The sequence below is a fragment of the Poeciliopsis prolifica genome, unplaced genomic scaffold (assembly GCF_027474105.1).
Source record: "Poeciliopsis prolifica strain line A6 unplaced genomic scaffold, Auburn_PproV2 SCAFFOLD040, whole genome shotgun sequence".
Classification (NCBI taxonomy): domain Eukaryota; kingdom Metazoa; phylum Chordata; class Actinopteri; order Cyprinodontiformes; family Poeciliidae; genus Poeciliopsis; species Poeciliopsis prolifica.
The window spans coordinates 4,695,410-4,719,383 of record NW_026562415.1 but is presented as its reverse complement, the minus strand read 5'-3'; the positions used below and the strand labels follow the sequence as shown (position 1 = coordinate 4,719,383).

At 38.7% G+C, this 23,974-nt stretch overlaps 1 protein-coding gene across 2 annotated transcripts in view; it reads right to left on the bottom strand.

The window, feature by feature from the left end:
• Window positions 1–23,152, bottom strand: part of tfec (transcription factor EC) — a 34,091-nt gene extending 10,939 nt beyond the window's left edge. The window contains exon 1 of one of the 2 annotated variants that reach the window (XM_055054770.1): window positions 22,982–23,152. In XM_055054770.1, coding sequence (XP_054910745.1) covers window positions 22,982–23,152 — 171 coding nt within the window. Of the gene's footprint in view, window positions 1–2,395; window positions 2,478–22,981 lie in introns of those variants that run through there. The other variant, XM_055054772.1, reaches the window with a different exon arrangement.
• Window positions 23,153–23,974: the final 822 nt, after the last annotated feature.

Genomic DNA, 23,974 nt, shown 5'->3' with positions numbered 1-23,974 from the left:
GACTAAGATCAAACCGCGACAATGTAGTTACGTTTCATTTTCGAGGGTAACCTTTTTTTATCATTCTGGAGTCTCTTAAAATAATCAGCTTCATTTATCTACAAATGAGATATGAGATATGTCTATGACATAATGAGCAGCAAATGCATTTCGGAGATCTGGTTATTTGACTTTCTCGTTTGTTCCGACAGTCAGTCAAAGAAGTGCCAACTCAGGAAATGTGTACCAAGTGTCATTTAATTACTGAATTGTTTATGCAGGTGCAGAAAATGGCAAATATAATTAAACTACTCTAAAATATGGGTTTTTGCCAATCTTGAATACATTACAATTTTTTTTATGTTTTCCATTGAGCTTAAAAACAAAACTGATTCTTTCAGATGCTGGGTTATTAGCAGCAGCTGAGATGCAGCTCATGTCTTCAGGTGCCTGTTCACATAAAAGCAAAGTCTGACCTGAAAAGCTTCAGATGTTTTGTGGTTTTATACGGGAAGACCATCGGTGATGCACTGCCTCCAGATCTCGTTTCTAGTTTAAATAATCGCCACGCTCTCTCTAAAGAAGTCCATAAAACGAAGAGGCTTCGATTGGAGTCATTTTAAGACAGACGTTTGTTTTGGTCCTTTGTGACGAGTAATTCTCTTAATGCAGTGAGACAAACTAATGTTGTTCTAAATACAATTAGACATAACATTTTAAACTACTAAACTATCCTTCGATGTGAAAAAAAAAGCATTGCTTATTTTTTTAAGCATCCAAAAGCTCCACATTAAAAGCACCCAAATATATTTATTTCCCTTGTGAGCTGGAGTTGCTGGCCTCAGTCACCCCCTAATTCACATAACTAAGAACAAACTCATCACAATACTGAACTTGTCAGTAGTAACTGAGAGCTCTTATATGTCTTTTCCCGGTCAAACAAGATGCTAGTTGTTAGCTAATCAACTTTTTTTTTTTTCTGCAACGGATACCAGGAGAGACGCCAAAGCCGCCACACACCGCATCTGCTGTGTGTGACAGCGTAGTGTCCCGGTTTCACTTCAGCCCTCGCACTACTGTACATTCCGGAGACACGCTTGTTATCCACTTAAGGGGGAGAATCTGATTAGATTCGAGCAGCAATGGCCGTTCAGTCACCAAGGCCGGCCGTGACAATGGCAGGTCTGTGCAAGTGTGAAGCTGGACATGCTAGGGAAAAACTATCAGTGCCTGCCAATGCACAGAGGAAGAGGGACGAGATAAGTATCTAATCAATCAAGGTTGGAGTTTGGGGATTATCGCGGGTGTTTCAGACCATTCCGCTTTACTTACTTTTTTGGAATACGGACGCCAGCACCTGCTCCAACAGTCGAGGCTGTGTTTGCAATTACAAGCAGGACAGAGGTCACAGGTTCACTTTCAGTTTGCACACATTACCTCCATTACAGCTGGCATGCAACCATTTCAGTGCAAATAAATTTTAATGTATTTCAGCAGTCTAATTCATTTTTAATTTTTTTTTTTGTTTTTTTTTTTGCCACTTTGCAGTTTGAAGCTTAACATGTAAACATGCAAATCATGAATCAGTTGCATCTTTCTACTTGATTTTCTTCTGCTAGAGACATTTAAACACCTAAGGAAATGTCTGAATTGATTTTAGTCCTGAATCAATTCATCCAAGCAATCAAACACAACACCAGCTGCAAATCACAACAGCAGTTAAAAAGTACACGACGTGTAACATAAAATAACATTATGTAACTTCTGCAACACACATACAAGAGATCATTGTGTGTTTACCTCAAAGTTAAAGGTTGCATTTCTCGAAGTCCGCTCAGAAATCGTGCACTTAGAAAGAATTTTATAACTGTCATGCTCAAACCTCTCTCCTAATTGAAACGCTCTTGCCAAACCCAGTTTCAGTCTTGCCCAAGTTCTCCTTTCACTTCAGAAAAATCCAACACCTTATGAAACTTTGGGTGATGTTGACATTAGTTAGCTGTACAAACTGTGGGCAAACCAAGTTAAGGACTCATTTCTCCACCGGGGTTGAATCACAGCATTTTACAGAAAACATTTAGACAGCATTCAGTGGTCTTTCCATCTAAAATGAATGAAAGTGGAACAAAAAAAAAAACCTCTTCAGTCATGCTGTATGTTTCTGCTGAGCGTGTTTACCAGTAAATATCTGTAACCACACACCAGATTGTGAAATACGTGGAGAGATAAGAGTGGGAAAGGGAACTCCTCACAGAATCTGCATTCCACGATGTCTGTTCAGTTTTTTGTTTTTTTTTCTTTTTCATACAAATGCATGTCAATCAAAACAAGATCATTCATTACAAAACCTACCACACACCAACTTGTGATGTGGCAATTTAACTCCCTGGACAGAATGTAGGTCATTTGTCCCTACCTGCAGAAGCTGGATATCTGTCAAGGTGATCACTTGGACCACACAGCAGCGGCTCATGGCTCTGCAAAGAGGCAGCGGCTCCCACCAGAGAGGCTGCAGATTTGTACAGTGAAGCAAACCGTCAGTGCCACAGCTCTGTTTCGCACAGACACATGTGGACTGGAAGAGGAAGAAACAGAGAGGTGCAGCGGCCTCCTTCCTGAGCTTTTGCAGAAATATCGGAAAGGAAGGCATGACACATCAGCTTAGTTAGGAGCCTCTTCCTGTGTTTTCTGGGCCGAGAAAGCCCTTACAGAGGCAAAAAAGTACTGATTGCGGCTTTGCTGGTTGAAGAACGTGCATGTGTGAAAGTAAAGTGAGTTGAGAGAATGCGGGTTCCTGCTTGTGGACAGCTCTGCTTTCCGGTCTGCAGAACATCACGTCCGTCTCAGCACTTTTTGCCGGGTTATCTCCGTGACACCGACTTCCTTTGGATAGCCATTGAACCACAGCAGTTGCAGTTGTAACTGGAGAAATGCAGTTTGGAAATCTGTATACGATCAAATAACCTGCACCAATACATATCTGTCCAGGAAAGATGAGGGAGCAACATAAATTCCTTTTTTATCCCAATTTTTTTTTCTATTGCATCAGCAATTGTAAAGATAGGAAGTTATGGATGTATTTAAACATTACATTTTTTTTATAATGCCTTATGGATCCATGGATGTTACTTAAACTGTGGTCATACATGCATTCTAGTGTTTCAGGCCTGCAGCAGTAACTTCTAACAGTGTTTGTCTAGTCTTCTCATTTGGGAAGATCTTCTGCATGTTCAACATTATCAAAGTATAATATGGAAACTGTTAGGCCCTGATTAAAAAACAACATACATGACTCAGTGGAAAGACTTTTCCTTTGGAGTCATGTATTCCTGGTAATTTGTGCTTTTCTTTTTGTTTTGTTTTTTTATCTAATATTTTCTTGCTACATGAATTGAAAAAAATGACAATTGGGGATATATAAATCTTAGTTTATTTGATTAATGACTTCTTGGACCCATGTAATTGTCTGATCTTACATGGGTCTAACTTCATTTAAACTGTAAACACACATGCAGCCTTATTTTTTGTCCCTTTCTTTATGCAAACATGCCCTAAGGTGTGGACTAGTGCACAGTCACCTGCATACTTTTGTGCATCCCTGCCAATTCATAATAGGCAAGGTGATAGTTTTGTGTCTTTATATTGGCATTTGTAATATTTTAAAATGCTTATATGTATTTGATACAGTAATTTGGTCCTTCTGCACAATGAATTTGGATTCTGACTGTTGAATGATAGTGTTGTCCTATGCCGTTCTCGTATGCAAGAAGTGATAGTTACTGATTAATAAAGAAAAAATGTGAAAAATCCTACTATCTATTCATTTTTTTCCTGATTTCTGGTTTCAAAAAAATAGGACTGCACTGTGGCTTTTCAGTAGGAACAGAACCTGAGAGCTGTGTTTTTGTTTAGTTGGCCCAAGGGTGCGTCCAAGGGTGCGTCCATCAACAAAAAGGACTATCCACACCTAAAAGGCATTTCTGTTTCAATTATTACTGCAAATGGTATCTGGGCATTCCATATTTTGTGATAGTCCGTGATAAAACCATCAGGATTAACTTGAGGACATCGAATGCAATAAGAGCAAATTGAATCAAAATGATTCAGTTGAATCTAAACTGTGGTGCTTTAAGAGGAAGTTGCCTTTCTGCTGTTAAATTGCAGTTTGTCCTGGGCGTGCTTGTAGAGGGTGATCTGATTACATAGAGAATGCCTGTCTTGATACAACTGTATATTTAGTCATCTTTGCTAGGCTAAGTGAGATACTTCAGCATTATTTATGCAGCTGTGTCTAAATTATTTCACCGTAATTTCACACACGCTCGGCTTTTCATTATTGATGATTCATATAAATCAGTTCTGTTGATGCCCGCACACAACAGAAGCTGCACTGCAATGTTTTTGTTTTTTGTTAGGGGGGGTGGGTTTCTTCCCCTCTCCATTGCCCATGTGTATATTTGTCTACTTTTTTTGTTTATTTGATATCCTCTTTGTGTACAGTCTGGTAGATCTATCCAAATTCCTGGCTGGCCATTTTTGGCCCATCTTGGGGGCCAGCCACAAGTTGCTCACCTTTGTTAGTCCCCCTGCTCGGCATGTTTTAAACATCAGGGACTTCCTGTAAGAGCTGGCCTGCTTCTGAGACAACACTTCAAAGTGCAGCGCCAACATCTGAGGGCTGTTTTATCCTGCTAGAAAAGGAATGCATAATGGACACAGCTCCACTGCACTTTTAATGATTCCTCATATAAATTAAATATTACTGCTATTTTAACTGGATTACACATGGAATTGTGTGTGTTGGCGTGCAAGTCGGTGCGTTCCCGTTACCTTGATGAAATATTGAATCTATGAAAATGGTTTTCAGTGGTGTTGTGAAAATAATCAAGATTCAAAATCAGCCTCCTTGCTATAACGTGACGCGAAGGTACACTCATTTGGTTCTGATCGTGTTTTATCCTTTGCTTTCATGAACACATTTATTGCAAAAAATAAAATAGACATACTGTAAGACTAAGTCTTTTCCAATGGTCTTAGAAACCTTCTTGAAGTGCATGGCATCATGCAAATAACAAATAAGGACATGTTAAATAAAAATCTGGGGACCTCTGCTATATAACTAGAAACAGGTTAGCACTGGATCTGACCACATCAGGATAAAAATCATCACAGATGCCCTTCATCAGACACAAATGTCCACTGAAGTCCCATTGCCGCCCCCTTAAAAGTAAATAAATGTATCAATAAGGCGCATTCATTTGAACTATACCTATCGTTAATTTCATCACACAGTAATTAAAGATTACCCTAAGATTTGCTCAGTTGCATTTTGTTCCAGTGACGACTGCCACATAAAGTTGAAAGAAAACGCCCGAAATGATGGGATACAGAGAAGAGAAAGAGGCACCCCTTCAGTCAGTGCAGCGGAGATGAAATTAGTCAAAATGGAATAATATGATTTTTGCTGCTAAGTCCGTTAGAGCACATTATTCTTTCTCAGTGCTCTGAAGAGGAGCTTGTTCACAAGAGCACCTGAAACTCTGCAGATTTTCTGCACACATGCACCACTTCACAGACACATCGTAAAGTAGAAGTTCTTCTGCGCCTAGTTGTGCCACATCACTTAATATGCTCTCATGTCAGTAACAATCTGCCTTTAAGAATATTCTTTCTTCAGAATATACTTTGTGAACTGGCATCTATAATGAATATTTTTCTATACACTGGCATCATAACACTGAATGGTCACAGTCACAATTCATCCAGAACAACTGATTTACAATCAATCGGGTATCGCAAAGGCATTCTACAAAATAATAGTGCCTTTGTATTTATTTCTCATACACAATGTTAACCTAGTGCTGCTGTTAACTATTAACTCTGTATGCTGTTTGATTTTCTTTCCCATAGAAAGTATTTTTAGACCTCCTCTCAATTTAGCTAAATGAGCTGCTGATCATTTGTCCTTTTTTCCAATTTTACAGATAGTACACCTGACAAATTGCTTCAGAGCTGTATGTCTTTCATGGCTAGCACTACTGACTGTGCTACTGCTACTATTAACTTTATGCACGCTTCTTGTTTTTTGTTTTTTTTTTTACTTCAATTCTATAGAAAGTGTTTTGTTTTGTTTTTTTGGTTTTTCATTGTGTCCGAATCCTTTCCTTTCAAACCACTAGACAGTAACAGCACTCAATATATTTAGGTTTGTTTTCTAAAGGATGATTCTTGTTAAAAGGGAGTTGGTCCTGTCCACTGCCACCACATACTTGCTCAGAATGATGGATTACTGCAAAGTTACTATTTTAATTTTATGGTTAAATAATTAACTAGTTGGTTCTTTATCAACAGAATTTGGCTGTAGGCTACTGTAAACAAGTTATTTGGACTGTATTATACTGCATGCTAAAAGATCTGCAGTATATCGACTGACTGAAGTGCAATGGAAAACTTGGAATGATTTCATCATTTTTATATGGAGCTAATTGGATTCTAGACAATTAGATGAACTGGATGTTTTTTTTCTATCAGAGTTTCTCGAGGTAAAATCTGTTGCGAATTAGTGTAATATTAAAATTGCAGTTTAATTGAGCCGGAGTAGTTTCTTCACTTCCAAGGAAACATGTAGAGTTTATATAAAGCCTCCACCACACTCTATTGTGTTTACATTGGGGATAGCTTACAAGCCATAAACTTGGACCCCTTTTTTGTGCCTTTGCTACATTTAACTAGTTTCAAATGTATTTGAGAAAATCTTAAAAGTACCAAAACCACAAAATCTAACAGGAATTATACGGGAAAACGTTTCTAGTAGATCGGAAATAAGAATGGCATCCTTGATCCTCACTGTCCAGTGAATCGAAACTGGACAGTGAGGGTCCAGTTTGTTTAGGATTGCTTCTCCAAACGATGCCAAGAAGCTGCTCTAAGGACTATCTTTAATCTCTCTTTGGCAGACAGTGAAAAGGAGCCACAGAGAGCTCCGGTTATCGCTTTTTCAATTGAGTCTTATTAAAATTATGCACATGATCGATTGCAAGACAGTTGCAGCCCAGCAAGCACAAGGACTTGAAAAGCCAAGGATAAAGAAACCTTTTACAGTGTTTCAGAAGAGGGTGAAGGCTTGAAAGTATTGCCTTGCTGATCTTTTATTTCTGTTATTTTATATATCTTTAAAAATTATAACTGAATCTGAAAGGTTAGCAGGCAGGTGAACAGTTGAACTGTTTATTTCTCTGAAAAACAAAATTTAGAATTAGTTTATTCAATCAACCCAATGATTATAAAAATGATTATAGTAAAAAACACTTATTACTAGAAAAGAGTTTTTAACCCAGTTACTGGACAGATCTATTTAGCGTTTAGTACTTGTATGAAACCTTAGGCCTGATGTAACATCAAGCAGATTTAGACACTTAATACTTATGACCTTTGATGGTATCAGACTTGAAAACCCTAATTCTACAAACAATGGTTTGTTTTGTAGTCCAGTCTGGTAGTTCAAATTGCGTGGCCTTCATATCTATTGTTAGATTGTATTCTTTGTTTTGTGGTTAGCGTCTCAAATGCAGCAGCTAGATGAAAAACATTTGAATTCTGGTAATCTTCTGATAGGCAAGATTGTATTTGATTGCTTGAGGCCTAACATTGGCCGTCGTAGTAGAACTATGCATGGATATGTGTACAATGTTCTGTAAAAATGGAAAAAGATGTCAAAGGTAATGAGCAGGACAAAAAAACAATAATAATCAAAAAAAATTTCAGAGTAGCCAAGGCCCTGACTGCAGCACTTCAGAGTGTGAAAGTCCAAGAAGATCAGCGGTTTGTAAACAACAAACAAAAACAAAACAACAACAAACTGACAAGCATATCTGACAGTCACGGTTGCTCTCCTAACCAAAATGACCATGAATGTCTGCTAAAGAGAGCCCATCACAGTAACTCCTCACACCTTTTCAAATCTAACATGAAACCGTAGGGAACAACGTTCTGTCTCTGACCAGTATGAAGTGCAACAGTTGCCCAGTTTTGCAGAGATCTGTTCAAAAGCTTTCGGTGGACATACGATGATGAGTAACCCCCTCTGCTCCCACCCACCACCCCACCCCAACCCTTCTCATTTTCTTTAACTTGATTGTTGGAAATTAAATAATGCAATAGCTGTTTAATAAGAACTGAGCAGAAAATTAAATCAACCCTGACCTTACCCAAGCTAATAATATATGGTTTGTGCTGAGGACAAAGATCTATTTGTCCGACTCGTCTGGCTGTCTTTGTGCCCCTTCCATTTGAACGAGCAAGCCGCTGAGATGGACGGGAGGAGCGCCGGGAGCTTCTCTTCCCAGCATGTGAGGAAGAAGAACAAGAAACGGCAAAATGCAACCAGCAGCATCCCTTGATATTTCACTGCATGTAAACCCAACTATGACCAAAGCTGGAGTTCTGGTAACAGTCAAAAGTTTGGGCATGTACTAGCAGTCCATACTGAGACTAAATCAGTGGGTATTTGGAATGTAAATGATCAGTTGTCTCAAAAAATGTGAAAAGAAAAATAATTTATTAGAGAAAAACAGAAGCTCAGGATGTTTGAAAGGCAAACGCCTCTTTCTGCAACATCTTTCCCGTCTGGTTTTTATGAATGTTCCCCCGAGGTAATGAACCCCTACACAGAATCCACAAAACTCAGAGCATGCCAATATTCCCTCTTTTATTTACTACATTAGCCTAATTTTGTTTTTAATGCCATCTATCCATTTTCTTCCGCTTATCCGGGTCGGGTTGCAGAGGTAGCAGCTTCAGAAGGGAGGCCCAGACTTCCCTCTCCACAGCTACTTGTTCCAGCTCTTCCGGGGGAATCAGCGTGTCCTGGATCTTCCCCAGGGCCTCCTTCTGGTGGGACATGCCCAGAAGACCTCACCGGGGAGGGGTCCAGGAGGTATCCTGACCAGATGCCCAAGCTCCTCTCGATGTGGAGGAGCAGCGGCTCTACTCTAAATCCCTCCTGAATGACCGAGCTTCTCACCCTATCTCTTCAGGGTGAGCCCAGACCCCCCACGGAGGAAACCCATTTCGGCCGCTTATATCCACAAACTTGTTCTGATCGGGAATCGTAGATCGACCGGTAAATCGAGATCTTCTCTTTTTGAAATGCTCTTGTTTATTTTCCTGTTCCTATTTGATTATAATCATTTGATCATCATTGGTTTTGCCAGTGACCATTTCTTTATCAGGCTCCTCGCTAGTACTTCCTAAATTGAGTAACTGGCTGCGCATGAGTTCAATTTGTTTCTTCCATAATTCAGCATCTGCCTGTTCCAAGTGTTACAAAGGCTGCGAGTCCTTTCCTGTTCTCAAACTTCTGCATGCATTTGAAGTATTTTCCAGCAGTTATTAAACATCATTTCACCTGCCGTGTATTTGAGCCTCTTCTCTTCAGGTCACTCCAAAATGTCCTGGAGGAAGTCAAATGAAGTTGTTTACTCTCACAGATCCCATCCCAAAATTTCCAAAATATTATTTATTTATTTATTTTACTTTCACAAGCGAAAAATCTACCCGTATGTCACATTTTCTGTGATGGAATGATCTTATTTTCTAAATTTAGAAATTAAGCAAGTTGTGAAATCGTCCATGATTGTACTTCAACCTTAGAAATGTTTTGAAAGATAAACCTAGAATGTGAAACCGTTACTTTAGTGAATAAAATATCGATGTTACTGTTAACATCCCCATCCATGAATTATGATATGGATATAGATACAAGATATTTTAAACGGTTGTGTAAACGTGTATATTTTTTTTTTCACTTATTAATGTTTCTCTGGTGTTACTCCAAGCCTGCCTTGGATTGGTTATAAGTCCGTCATGACGACTCATTCCCAAAAGGCACCTGCTGTCAGATAAAGCTCAGACCGACCAGATAAACAAACAAAACACCTTTTCCAGACTCGATCAGGCTCATTTGGATCCAGTTCCGGTCCATTTTATTCTGTGACGCATTAGGACTCTTCCTCCAATCCCCTGAGATGTGTGTCCAGCATCACTTAGCAGCTTTCCTTTAAAAAAACCGTGCAGTGTCCCAACTACTCAAAATACCTGCGTCAGAATTAAAAGCATTTCTTGATTTAGTTTAGCATAGCTAACTCATGGTGCAGAGTTTACTGTTACATGAATTAAAAAAATAAGAAAATCTGGGGCTTTGAGAATTTCTTGTTTCCATACAAGCAGTGCTTGAGTTCATGCGTGGCGTTACATTGCGTTCTAATTGCTAGCATCTCATTTATCTTATATGCATATAAGAGCACAGCCTCAGTCACGTAGTCAGATGAGCAACAAAACATCAGCAGGTCAAGTGACATTTCTGTAAAATCACAGATACATTCTGTGACCTGAACTACATTAATTGTCCACTGCAGACACAAACGCGTCTCAGATTCCTCTGACATGCTCGTCAGTGTGAAATTCCTCTCAAACATTTCAATAGGATCATTTAACAAAGGAAGCATAAAATTAACAGAGGTCCTGCCTGTGCAGTGCAGAGAGCGAGAAACGCACACTGAAGCACTTGACTCCATGAATGCTGCGAACGCAACAGATGACCAAAGGAAACACGTCAGCAACATATTCAAATCATGAACCAAAACTTTAAGTAGAATCCATTGTTTGCAAGAAAGTATACTTTAGCAAAAAAACAAAAAAACAAACTCACCTTAATCCATCTGAATGGCTTCTAACATAAAAAGAAATCATTTTAATTGCCTTCTGCAAAGATTTTAAATATAGTAACCAAGATGGCAACATAGCCTCATTGATACCTTAGCCACTAGTTGCTTAATGCCATGAAGTATAAGAATATTGAAACAACAAAATTATCCCTATAGAACATAACTTGAATGCCCTCTCCCCTTGAAAATATCTTTTGAATTGTTTGTGGAAGGTTTTTCATTTTCTTCCCAGAATTTTCTTCTTTCACATGAAAGCAAAGAAAGCATGCAGAAACGCAAGAGGAACTATGCCATGCCTGTAGTCGGAGCTGCAACTTTGCAAAAAGAAAAGCATGGGAAGATTTACTGCACCTGCAACCCTACTTCTGTGGAAAATGAAAAGGCCAAAGCGGTTACAATAATTATAAATATATATATAGAAAAAAAAAACACTAAATCCTTGTATATTTGCATCATGCTCTCCACAGAATAATCATCTCCATACATGATTCTGCTCTTGCTATTGCCCCTTTTGAAGTCTGTTTTGCATAACTTACTGATCTATAAGCTAAAACACCTTTCTGTGAAGTTTCCACAATGACAGATCTCGCTGAAAAATGGAAAGTGACCATGAAATATGATTAATAAATCATTTATGATCTACTGAGCACTTTTATGTCACTGTACCCACAGATAGGCGGTACATAATGCGCCCATGGAAAGCTACTTTGTATGGGCATCAGATAAGTTCAGAATGTTTACAATCTTGATGAAACTTTATTTGGTAAAACATGTTCCTGCAGACGTTTTCACACCCTTGTAACTTTTCAGGATTTTGTCAGTTCACAGCCATGAACTTCTATAGTTATTGGGGATTTTGTGTGTCTCAGTAGACAGACCAACACAAAGCACCATGTAATTGTGAAGTTGCCAAAAACTCTTAAAGATTCAGATCTTCACTTTATATAGAAATAAACAGCTCCATGTAGCTCTGGCTGTGTGTCTAGAGTTGTTGTCACTCTGCAGACCTCAGTATTTTATCCCCACAGCATGTTGCTGCCACTACCATGTTCCTCTGTCAGACCCTAAATTGTTTGCATGTTCAGGTTTGATCTCTTTAAAACAAACTGACAGATTTTCCACCAAAGGCATGAATTTCTGCAACTCCTATAAAGTCACTTTTTTTAAAAAACTCTCCTGTCCTAACATGGCAAACAGTTTGATGGGTTGATTTACCGCCAGTAACATGTTTTCTCTACAATAGGGGAGAAATGAGTAAGAATGTAGAAAATGAATGGCACAACAGGCCACATATGTTTGCAGATGTTCCGTTTTTCTGGTTAAATCACTTCTACCTCCATCTCACTTCCTCCCAACTCATTCCCTCGCTTCCTGTTCGTCTCTTGCCATGCACATGGCGTCGCTCTTATGGAAATGTAACGCTGCTGAGCCACCTGTCAAACCCAATGCTAATGACAGACGACACCCTAGCAGTCCCGAGGTCAAAAATGTTCCATTAGCAGGAGTATTTAAAAAGAAATGTTTCAGCTGAAGTGGTTCTCACAGGTATGGGAAATGTTTTGTGCAGAAATTAGAGGATTATTAATAGAGAGAAGACTGCGGTGGAGTCAGCAAAGAGGATGTGGCTGAAACGCTTTGGCGTGGAATAAGATGAAATGTCTGTTCTGCCAGAATCACGTGTTGCGGGCAGACAGAGTTACAGTGATTGAGTTAGCTCTCTCCGCTTTTTCCGCACTCTTTCATGTTTTATCTCATTGTGCGAGTGGGCGTAGTTCTGCTCAGGTTCTCAAACAGATCAAGACATTTTTTTTTTTTTGATTTTCAAATTACACTTGTGACATGGACTTAATGAACAATGAATAACTCGTAGTTAACCACTCAACGTTTCGCTTCCCACAGGTTTTTCCGAATCTCGAAACAAGTAATGCGATTTGTTTCATTTTTGACTCATGCCAGTATTTGTAAAGTCCATGAATAAACTTTACAAATTAAAGAAAAGGATTAAAGTGAATCAAATGTACATTTTTCAGCCACTAATAACTCTTTATTATTTAATTTTTTATAAATTTTTTGCAACATATAATCAAGTTAAGCTTCCTTCAGGATTATCTGATGCAAGGTCGCCCTTATGCTATAAACAACCAAATGGTCACAGCAATACAAGCAAGACAGTTGTTTGCAAATTTGATTAAGAAGCAACAGAAATGTCAAGCGATAATCCATGATATCGATTCGATTCTGTTTTGCACGGCTCATGATTTTAACACGGCGATCCTGGTTCGATGATCGCCACAGACGCACCAATCTGTCGCGGTGCGCTGCCGCGTCACCATTCGACCGTCTGATTGGTCAGTAAATTCAGAGACAGGCGGGTCAGGAGACCTCCGACAGTCGCAGGTAAAGGTGTGCGCCGCTATCCACTCACCTGTCCGTACCAGGTGTACTCCAGCATCGTGGCAGCAGCGGCGGCCGCAGCTCTCGCGCGACCGGCGAACTCGCGAAAAAGCTCTCGTGCGGCAGACAAGTAAATTGGGAAAGGAGGGGAAAACAAAATCGCGGCCCGTTGCTCTCCTCACAGCGCAGTTGCACAACTGTTAGTTTTCCCCGGGGTGGAATCGCTGCTGTCGGGGCTTTGGGATCTCGGGTAAAGGGGGGCCGAGTCGGCAAAAAGATATGCTATTTCACACACATTTTGTACACATGGGCTGGCACCCTTTGCTCACACACACCTCTGACTCTCCTGTTGAATTTTGGCACTCCCGGGGGGCTTACGACCTGTTGATAATGAACCTGAACCCATTATTTTGAGTCAATGAATTGAAAGAAATAGGGCAAGGAATGAAAGCCACAGGGCCAATTAACAGCATTCTTTGATGTATTACCCTCGCTCACCACTCAGGCAGACTGCTCTGCGCCTTTTGTCTTTATCCCCTCTGTTATTCATTAATTATTCTGAGCAGGGTCAGAGTTCGTGTGGATAATTGTGCAGAGCGTCTCTCTTTGAGGATGGAAAAAGATTCGCCCAAACGCTGACACTCCCCCCGACTGTGCCCAGCCACCTTGAATTATGCCAATTATTCCAATTCTTTGATTTTTTTTTTTGTCTTACCCTCCTCCTTCTCTCTGTTATATGATTGCATTCTTCTTTTCCCCTCCTTCCCGTCGTTTCAGCTCAGCATACAGCTCAGTTTCTAGCGCACACTCAGTAATTCATTGTCGCATTCGTGCGTTTTGGCTTTTCAGGTGGCGAGTCGATGTCTTTTCAGGTTGATCTCCAGCCGTTTATTACATTATTATTGATTGTTCTTTCAGGTTTTTAGGCTTTTCGGCCGTTTTACTTCTCCAGTTCGACCTGGGGGAAATTCACTTGTCGTATTTAGGATCTTGGCACAGAAAGGGAATTTGCTTATTTTTTTTATTTTTTTTCCCCCCCAAAATATCAACTCATCCCTTTAACAAAAGAAGTCTTTCTTTTCCTCCGTGGATATTAATTGGTTGATATGATTCACTCAGGCCTTTTCATAGGTCCACTGATAAGAGCAGTAGTGAAAATCAGCCCTGATGAAGACGAACTAGAGGGATGGGCTTGCAACAAGTGGTGATTTTTCTAACAAAAATCACGTGTGTTGTGTGCAGATAAAGTTACCGTAATTGAGTTAAGAGAGCTTGATCTGATCTTTCTTGATTTTTACAAACTTTGCATGTGAGCAGAGTCATTTCACCAGGATTCTTGCGCCGTAACTTTTCCTTTAGAGGTGAATTATGTTACAAAAACTACAACAAAAAATAAAAGAAAATCAGAAGAGACAAAAGAACATAAGAAGTTTAGAAATAAGTAATACACCTGTATTTAGCTCCTGATTCAGATGAACGTTTGAGTTCGTATGTTTTGTTTCATTTTGGGATTAAAATGCAAAACACGTTTGGAACTAGATATCAGTTATTGTGTTCACAAGCAAAATGTTTCATTTTGATGAAGCCTGAATACACAGTAATTATATGTATAACACAAATCTCACAGTATAGTAGGATAACCTGGTTGACATGCTGACAGTGCAATAAAATAAAATTGTATTTTTAAAGTTTCGAAATTGTCGTTTGAAGGGTGAAATTACTTAACGTTATTTTGTCTAATGTTAAAGCTAAAAGTGAAGCCCTAAATTGAGAAAGATATTAGAGCTGCCTCGCATAAAAATGATTCATTTTAACATAGTGCTACGAGTCAAAGTGTGGCGTCCTTTTTAATTGCAGAGTCCTAGGTCCTCGTGATTCTTTATCACTGCTTTTGTTCTTCAAGAAATGTAGACAACTGAAAGCCCGTGCCAGCCTTGTGTCTCCGGTCTCTTTGGATGTGCTTTCTTCAAAGGGAGTCCCACGCAGCACCTCTGGCTACGGTCAACCCTGAAAGGAAAGATCCTGGGGCCATTTCTCTGTTGCAGACACCGCTGCCTAAACAAGGTGTCCTCTTCTGACCCTCCTTAATTTGTTGCGTGTGAAGTTTCGCCTATCACGGTTCCTCATCTTGGCTTTTAACGAAGACAGAGGGGAGAGAGGGTTAGGGGGGGCGTCAACAAAGCAGAAGCAAACAAATCAAAGAAATTGAATGAACTGATAAGGAGCGACTTGGCTTGGGGACTTTTCAATGTTGATCACATCTTTGCTTTTTACATCAGGATGTTTTTGCTTAATTTAAAGTCAGTATGGCAGGGATGAAACTGAGAGTGTCAGTCTAGTGTTCTTGTTTGTCCCATTATAGGTAAGAGGAAGTTTCTTTTAACTAAATTGTGGGCCATTGTTTTGGATATTTATTCATTTCCCGTCTTTAAATAACTGCAGAACTAAAAATAAATAAATCTGGATCTAATCTTTAAAAATAATTGTTTTTCAGTGTTTTAGGGAAACGTAGAACTGATTTTTTTTGTGTTTTCACAGTTTTTGTGTATTCTTTACTTTACAACAGATTAAGTGATGGTTACTTGTCAGCAGGTAGTTAGATCCCATAAAAACATATTGCTTGTGTTTTTGTTGTTTTTCCACCTTGTCAGTGTATTGTAACAAAAATCAAATACAACATTTTTTGCTCAGGCAAAAAACAGTTAATTATTCAGGAAATGAAGTGAATATTTTAGTTGCAAAGAAAAGTATTTTTATATAAATAGCCTTGTTAGCTGGCTGAAAAAAGATCTTCACTCACAAAGACTAATTTAATGAGTGATATGGACTGAAGACTCAATAGTTACTAGTGCATTAATGAACTGCAAAATTGAAAGATGGCTAAATTAAAGTCAATTTCTGTATCAAATTTTGAACCACAAAAAGATTTTTTTTTTGTTTCCAGTTGCAATTTAACAGGGCTTTTTCTTTCCCCTCAGAGTTCTTCTCACATTTAATCTTAAAAATAGTTAATGCAGGGAACATGGAAAAAGCACAAAAGTATTCCAGAAACACTGTTTTGGTGATAAAAGTGATGTTTGCGGTCGTGGTTAAGCCTTAAGTTCACCTTCCCTGAGTCCCGCAGCAGTTCCTCTCCGTTTTTCCTAAGCATGTGTCCCGAACACAGCAGGACACTTGTGACACTACAAACATTTAGCCTGGTCCTCTTTAGTAGTTCCCTGATGCACACTGCCTGTAGTAATTCTACTACTCTCCACACATAGTACCTCTTTTGCCCCCTTTTGAATCCTATTAGTGCATGAACTTGGTTTAACTGAAAAAGACTGTCGACTTCACTCAATTGGGTCTAATAGGATTAGGCTGCTGGTATGGGCCTGCAGGTTTAAATAGGAATGGAATTTTGGCAGACATCGGCTCAATCCATTGCATTAATCTTATAAAGGTTACAGAGTATGTGCGGGCCCAAAGTTGACTGGATGAAGGGCCGTTTTAAGTGAATTTGCTTCAGTCGAGGCCCCTTCCACTTTAACACAGACGTCTTGCTAAATAAAACATTTTTGCATATGTCACCGGCATACACACAGCACAACCCTTTATGAAGCTAAAATTAATTATGAAATCATTTTTAAATATTGTCTCTATATTCTATGCACATCCACAAAACAGACTTGTTAGAAGTTATTTGTGTCATACTACATCATTCATACGAAATATGAAATGTGTGAAACAGTTGTCTCACCAACAACAAAAAATTAAAAAGAAAAAGAAAATGACTGTGTTTTCCAGAATTGACAGGAGGCTAACTTTCTTGACACAGTATAGCATCATGGGAAGTCTTTGCCCTTTCAAAATACTTTTCTAAGTGTCTCCATTTTTTCCTGTTTTCAGGTTCACATGGATTCACCGAATTTCAGGTTTTGAAAATCTGCTGTGTGAAACGCATTTTACAAATCTCCTGTCAAAATCTCAACAAAATTACTTCAGATATTATGTATTTCATTCTTTGAACATTTTACAGATTGAGAGCATGTTTTGTTTTTAACCAAAAACGATATTCCTATTTTGAGCACCGGGTGGCAGTAATATCAACATCAATAATAAACTAAACAGGCAAATAAAGAACAATCCTGAGATAGCGAAACTAATGTCACTTGTTAAATTAGACATCCAAGGGTATTTCTAAGGGTATTTCTATTCTATTAGACTATTCTATTTTATTCTTCTATGTATCTGTGTCTAATGTTCCTGCTTTTTGCTTCTGTTGCTCTTCTTCTGTCTTCATTCAGTCAAATTCAGTCATGTCTACTTCCTCTCTGAGTTTGGGTCCTTCACAACTACAAACCGTGACAACAGCTAGTAAGAGATGAGCAGCATGTCCGTCACACAACCAACTATTGGCTCGCTACCTTACAAGACAGCCTGACTGGTCAACCATCTTCTATTACCTTGTTGTACTTGCATTATTCTGTAAAGAGCAGACAAATTCAATGAGAATCTCATACCAGACCAAGCATATTTGTAATATATGTATTTATTATTAACGTTGGCATCAGAAACATATTATTCAATATTTTAAAATTTGCTGCCCCAAGGAATGAAGCACTGAAGTTATAGTTGATAGCTTCTCTTGTCTAATCAGTGTTCTTCCCACCCTTTCCCAGACCAGCACTTCATAATGTCTTACCCGGAGGTCTCTTCATGTCTCTGAAAGCTGTGAATAGCTTTCTTGGTGGGCTTGAATTCCCCCGAACCCTAACATCCCCCAGCCCAATTGTACCACCTCGAAGGATTATGATATATTTTAGCCAGAAAGAGTCTAAGTTCTGGTCCTGATCTCTTGATCTGAGCTGTAGCAGGAACAATTGGTTTATTTGGAGGACATGGGTATGCTGGACAGGTGGTGGTGTGCATGTGCATGCGTGGGGGTGCGTGTGTGTGTCGTTAGCCAGGAGAAATGTCTTAACACTTAAAACTTGAATGTGTGGTATTTAGGGGGTTTGTTGTGTCTAATCCTATTAGTGTCTTAAATAACATGAGATTATCAGATTGTGTTGGTGCAAGAACTGTGAGGGTAAATAAACAAAGTGAGCACCTTCATTTTGTTTTCCATTCAAATATTACATTTTGTCATACAATTTGAAGTCAATAGTGGTGTGTTTTTTTTTTTAAGTTGACTTGATTTGATCAAATCTTTTCATTACCTGATTTTCCCAGTTTTATCGCACAAATATATTACAAATATCTGAGGTCTATGTTTGCTGCGGAGTATGAAATTTAATTTAGTTCATTAGTGAGTTTGAAATGCTACAAAAAAAAAAATAGACGAGAACAAAGTTTCTTTTTGTTGTGTTAATGACTGCTGCATGGCAGAAAGTTAAAGCACATTACCTGAGTGCAGTTGTTACATACGGGTGACAAAAGACTAACAGTGAAGCAAGCACTTGTTCTTGATATGAGTATTATCACAGGTCATGTAGAAAACAGAATTATAAAAGCGAGGCCTCATTTGATTAGCTAATCTCATTAGCTAATGTTAGCAAAGCTGCAGAAAGAGGTCAAAGGGGGTCAAATACAGCTGCTGTTTCTCTTTTAGTTAACACAGATGTGATTAGGAAATTCATGGTTTAAAAAAAAACACATTTTTCAAAGGGACAGTCTCCACTTTTTGACGAGACGTCCTTGTTCACAAAGGATCACTGGTTTACATAAGCGTGCTCCAAACCACATGTGTCAAACTCAAGACCGGTGGGCCAAATGTGGCCCGTCATGGCGTTTTATGTGATTCTCATCCAGTTTTTGATAGAAAGGGAAAGCGATAAATTATGCAAATAGAAATGATCAAGTTTGCCACAATTTATCATGCAATTAATTGACGTATTGTTTATTGTGACAGCCCTGTCTCTAACCAATTCCCAGGGAACCTTCCTTCACAATCCTGATGATGTTTATGCTTGAATGCAACAGTCTGTGAAGAACTAACTTAGTTGGCAGTGACCCTTGGTGGGTCAACACTCGGTCACTCAGATGAAGACGAGTCTTGTAACTGGGAAAAAAAAGTGTTTTTGATTCCAACCTCATCCTCTGCTACATGTCGGTATGCGCTTGCTGAGGTCTTCAACCCTATTTTAGCCAATCAACTTGCACAAAAACTACGAAACTAAAATAGCCTACCACTAACATTCTCTACTAGCTAGAATTAAATCTGCATATACGAACCTAGACCTAAACATTTTAAAAGGATTTCAGTCTTTCAAACATAGTTTGATCTTTGAAACCTGTAGTCCATTAAGTTGTGCGAACATTTTTTGAGATTTTGTGAATCCACTGTCTTGTATCGTCATGTAATGGATGTGTCATTTTATACCTCTGCATTACTCTGCAGTGCAAACTTGCATTCCAGAGAAAACCATGAGGGAGCTAATTCCAGATATTTTTCTAGTTTTTAAAACAAACACGGTGGAATTTGATAGATCCCATGGAGTATTTTGCTGAAGATAACAAACTATTGCAGGATTTTCACATTTATCCCAAAAACTGCAATTCTTTTATCTTAAAAAGCACACCTGACTTGTAGTTTTTTTTTTCTTTCTGTCATTTGAAAGATCTTATAGTCTTTGTTGAGATTAGGATTGCAAGAAAGCCAACATGCCATGACCTAAACCTTTATGAAAGAGCAGAGTGAACCTTTATTTTAGACTTCACCAGAAAAGGCTTAATCAGATTGTCTCACATTGTGCATTGTTGCATCATACCTTGTAATTTTCTGCCTACTTTGTTTTACCTCCTGTCTGTCTGCTCCCTGAAACAACCTTTCTGCTCTGGTTTGTTGTGCAGCTGATCTAAAGTAATTCAGACAGGTCATGATCAAAGGGGAACTTTTTGGAGTGGCTTTTTGTCTGTGGAGCTTTGCTGAGCTTTAGCGTTCACAAAACACTAAATAAGTCATTAAAGGTGTGGGAAAACCTAGAAAACAAAACAACAACAAAAAAAACCTACAATCTAACATGTTTTGCTTTGTTGTTGTAATACGCTTAGGATGTTTAGGTCATGCACCAGGATTTTTGTCGGTTCATGCCTTGATGTAGGCACTGTGTTTAGCAGGTTAGTAGAAACCAGCCCAGGCACTCAGCCAAGCCTAATGGGTGGTCCATGTCAAGCATGTCCCAGTGTGGCCTGCCGGTGTCCACATTGCCCTAACACCCTCTGCAGTCAAAATTCTCCGTTCTTGTGTACTCTTCTTTTCCTTTCCATTTTCATAACTTCAATTGGTAACTCTTGACGTTTTTTTTTTTTTTTTTCCCCACAGTTTTGTCACCGCATTATTCCAGTCTTACATCATTTTGGTATTGCCGTAGTCCAACTTTTACATTTTGTTTCAATAACAGTTGCTAATGAAAAAGAGTTTCTGGTGATGACATGTCAACTTTAAACGGTGTGTTTGGTCGTACATGTAAAATGAGCACGTAGAGGTTAAATCTGACAATGTAGTATTTTATTTGAATAACTCCCTAAGTCTATCCATCAGTAATGGGTATGACTGTGGTTGCAATCCATGGAATCACAATGTTGGTTAGTTGGACCTTAGGAACCACAAGGCATTATGATGCTTGAAAAACCAAACTAAATCTAGGAGACCTCTTACTTACTGGAGTTACATAGCCAATTTTTCATGCAGTAAAAATAAGTTCAAATCATTAATTTTCAAATTGCAAATGACGGTTTAGACCCAACTGGTCAAATTGTCCAACCTTCTTTTGGGCATGACATTTGTTAAAGGCTGAAGTGTTCAGCACCTCCTAATGATGTTCAACAATCGTAATCTTTCCGCCAACTGATCCAGGCATTAATAACTCCAAAATCTTTACCTCTTTTCTTTATGGCGTCAATCATGGAAGTTGGACACCTTCACAAAACTGTCCAGGTGACAGTCCTGCAGTCACCTGCAGTCTAATAAACCTGAGAACCATGAAATCAATTCAATTCCTAGAAGGAAAGAGTGGGAGGAGAGTGACTTGCTCCTTCAGGCTGATGTCAAATCACAAAAACACCCACAAAAGTTTGTGCATGCCCACAAACAGACACCAAAGCAACGTTGACGCATGAAAGGCCTCCTACTGAAGTGGAAAACATGGTGCAACAATGCTTTGAAGTCCACCAGTTATCCATCTAAGATAGGGATGTTTTCTGTTTCTCCTCTTCTAATAGTCTGATTCATATGCCCCTCCTGGAAATTTCCTCCCTACAGCCTGGAGACGGCTAATGCCAGTCTGGGAGCTATTTGGTAATCCCATTGTATCGCAAACATCAGAAAATCAGTCTTACTTCTGCATCAAAGCACACCGGAAAACACGTTATGGTATTTCTTTGTCTTTTATTTATCTATTTATTTATTTTTTATCTTGCATAAAGCCTGTAATCTCTGTGCAATACAAATATACATGAGAAAATACACACATAAAGTATGCAAGCCAGCTATAATTAAAATTTGGCAAAAATGATTTAGAAAGGACATTTTTAGCTGCAACAGTGCCTTTCTTTTTTTATTTTTTTTAAAGATCCAGAAAAGGTTGTGATGAATAGTCAACATTGTGATGCTTTTATTGATATGCAGCAGGCAGGAGGAGGTTCGCTAGAGGTGTCCCTCTGTGTTTATGACCTACTTGGGTTTTATATTTATTCCATATGCTAAAGCTCCTTAATTACTTTTGTGAAACCTCTTTTTTAAACCTTACAAATCAGTAATTATACACCTGTGGTGATAACTTGCATAATAAGGGCCATGTGCATTTTTCAAAGTCGAAGTGGCAGGGGTCTACCTTAACAGAAGCCGTCCTTGTTTATACTGTTATGTCACCTCTAATGCAAAGGGACTGACAGGAAGGATAACATTTCAAAATAGGCCTGTAGAAATAAGTAACACTGTGTATTAATTATTAGAGTTTGACAAGATGGATTGCTGACTAAGAAATGATACATAAACGTAACATAAAAAAGAAAATTTAAATTAGAAATGGTGCAGACCCCTCTATTATGATTCATCTAAATAAAATCCAGTTCAACCACAAATTTATGACTAAAAGACACAAATATGGCTTGGAAATTTCAAAGCTCACTGATTGCAAGATGCATTGAAATTGTCTTTTAAAATGACAACACGGATAACTGTTTCGAAAGATTGGACATGCTTTTTTATATTTTTTTTAATTCATGTATATTTTTACTATTGTAAGTTGGAGTCATTTCTGTCTTGCACATTTCCGTGAACCACTGCTGCCTTTCAATCATCTGTGATGGACATAAAAAATAAAACATTATCTGTGCAGCTTCCACTTTGAGAATGTCTTCTCAGGCCACTGTCTTCACACCTAAATAATGGTTCATCTGGAGCATCTGAAACACCTTTGGTAGTTTTTAATGCTGTGATGGAACCATGTTTAGATTCCTACGTGCACCACATTGTTGCCATTTTGAGTCATCACTTGTGTCGACCAGCTACTGAACAGGTGTCCCTAAAAACAGTTTGGAAATCGGGTGTAAAATATTTGTTTTACAGAAGTTCTGACTGATCACTGTAAAAAGTGATCAGTTTTCACCCAGGAAGACTGTTAAATACTAGCTTCAACTAGAAATAAATGCCACAAAACTTTGAGATAACATTTGAAGCACATATTGCTACTGCAGTCATGTCTCATTTAGAGATGAGTCGTTTGGATGACTGGCATTGTTCTTGATTGGATATTGCTGCAAGTTTACTCTTTTTATTGTTCCAGAGTAGAATCTTTTACTTTGTCAGTTCCTTCATATCAATGTTAGTGTTGGACCTGATGTGTTTCCGGTTCTGCTCGTGTGTTCTTCTCGTACTGTTTTCTGTCGTCACCACCTACCTTGCATGTGTTGCTGTACTGCCACCATTTAGGAGCATGTGGTCTGGTGTGGACTCCGCTGTAGGAATGTTGGAAGCCAGAACGATGGATGACGTCGCTTTGATAGATCTGACGGTCATCTCTCTCACACATTACCCACTGACTGTCTGGGCCGGAGCAAGACTGAAACATTTCTGGCAATGGAAAACTGGGCCTAAACAGAAAGGGGAAATAACAATTAGTCAGTGAATGAACTAATTATGTAATGAAATAGTTGCGTTATGCTTATTAAATCAGTCTGAAGTGGGTTATGGACTGGAACTTGGTGAATAACTAGTTTAGGAGACAGGAGCATGACATTTAACAGGAGGAAGCTGGAATCAAACCCACAACTTTCAAAGCTGACGACTCTTCCCACTACGCGACATGTACCTCCAGTTGGTTTGCTTAATTTTTGTTCCCTGTTCATTGTTTATTTTTGACTCTCTGATGAGAAACTTGCCTTTCATGACCTACTGAACTTTTACAAACATTTCTTGCGGTGTGTTTTTATTTGTGAAATTGATTGAAGGACCTTATTTGATTTAGAATTTGCTGTGTAAAATTTTACACATCTTTCCCTTAAGGCATAAGGAGTTTGAACTTGACCGAATACACCAAGGGCTTTCGAAAAAACAAACTAGGGAAAATCTGTGAGTTCACCTGAAGAGAGAATTTCCTCACAATCTGATGGATAGTAATATTTTGTGAGGTGCAGTGGAGGAATGTTACCGAGGGCTGCGCAAAACAAATTTAAGTATTCGTTTAAGGACGAAAACACTGATGTAAGCAAGTTATTCCGTTGTGTCCTTTCTTTTGGGAATGGTTTTCTTTTTGCTACGATAGTAAAATCTGTCATGGTTCCTGACATTTTCTATGTTCTTGGTTCAGAAATGGACAAAAAAACAAACAAAAAAAAACATTTTCTTAACTGGAAATCAAAGCTGGAGTTCCCAAGAAGACATTAGAAACTGA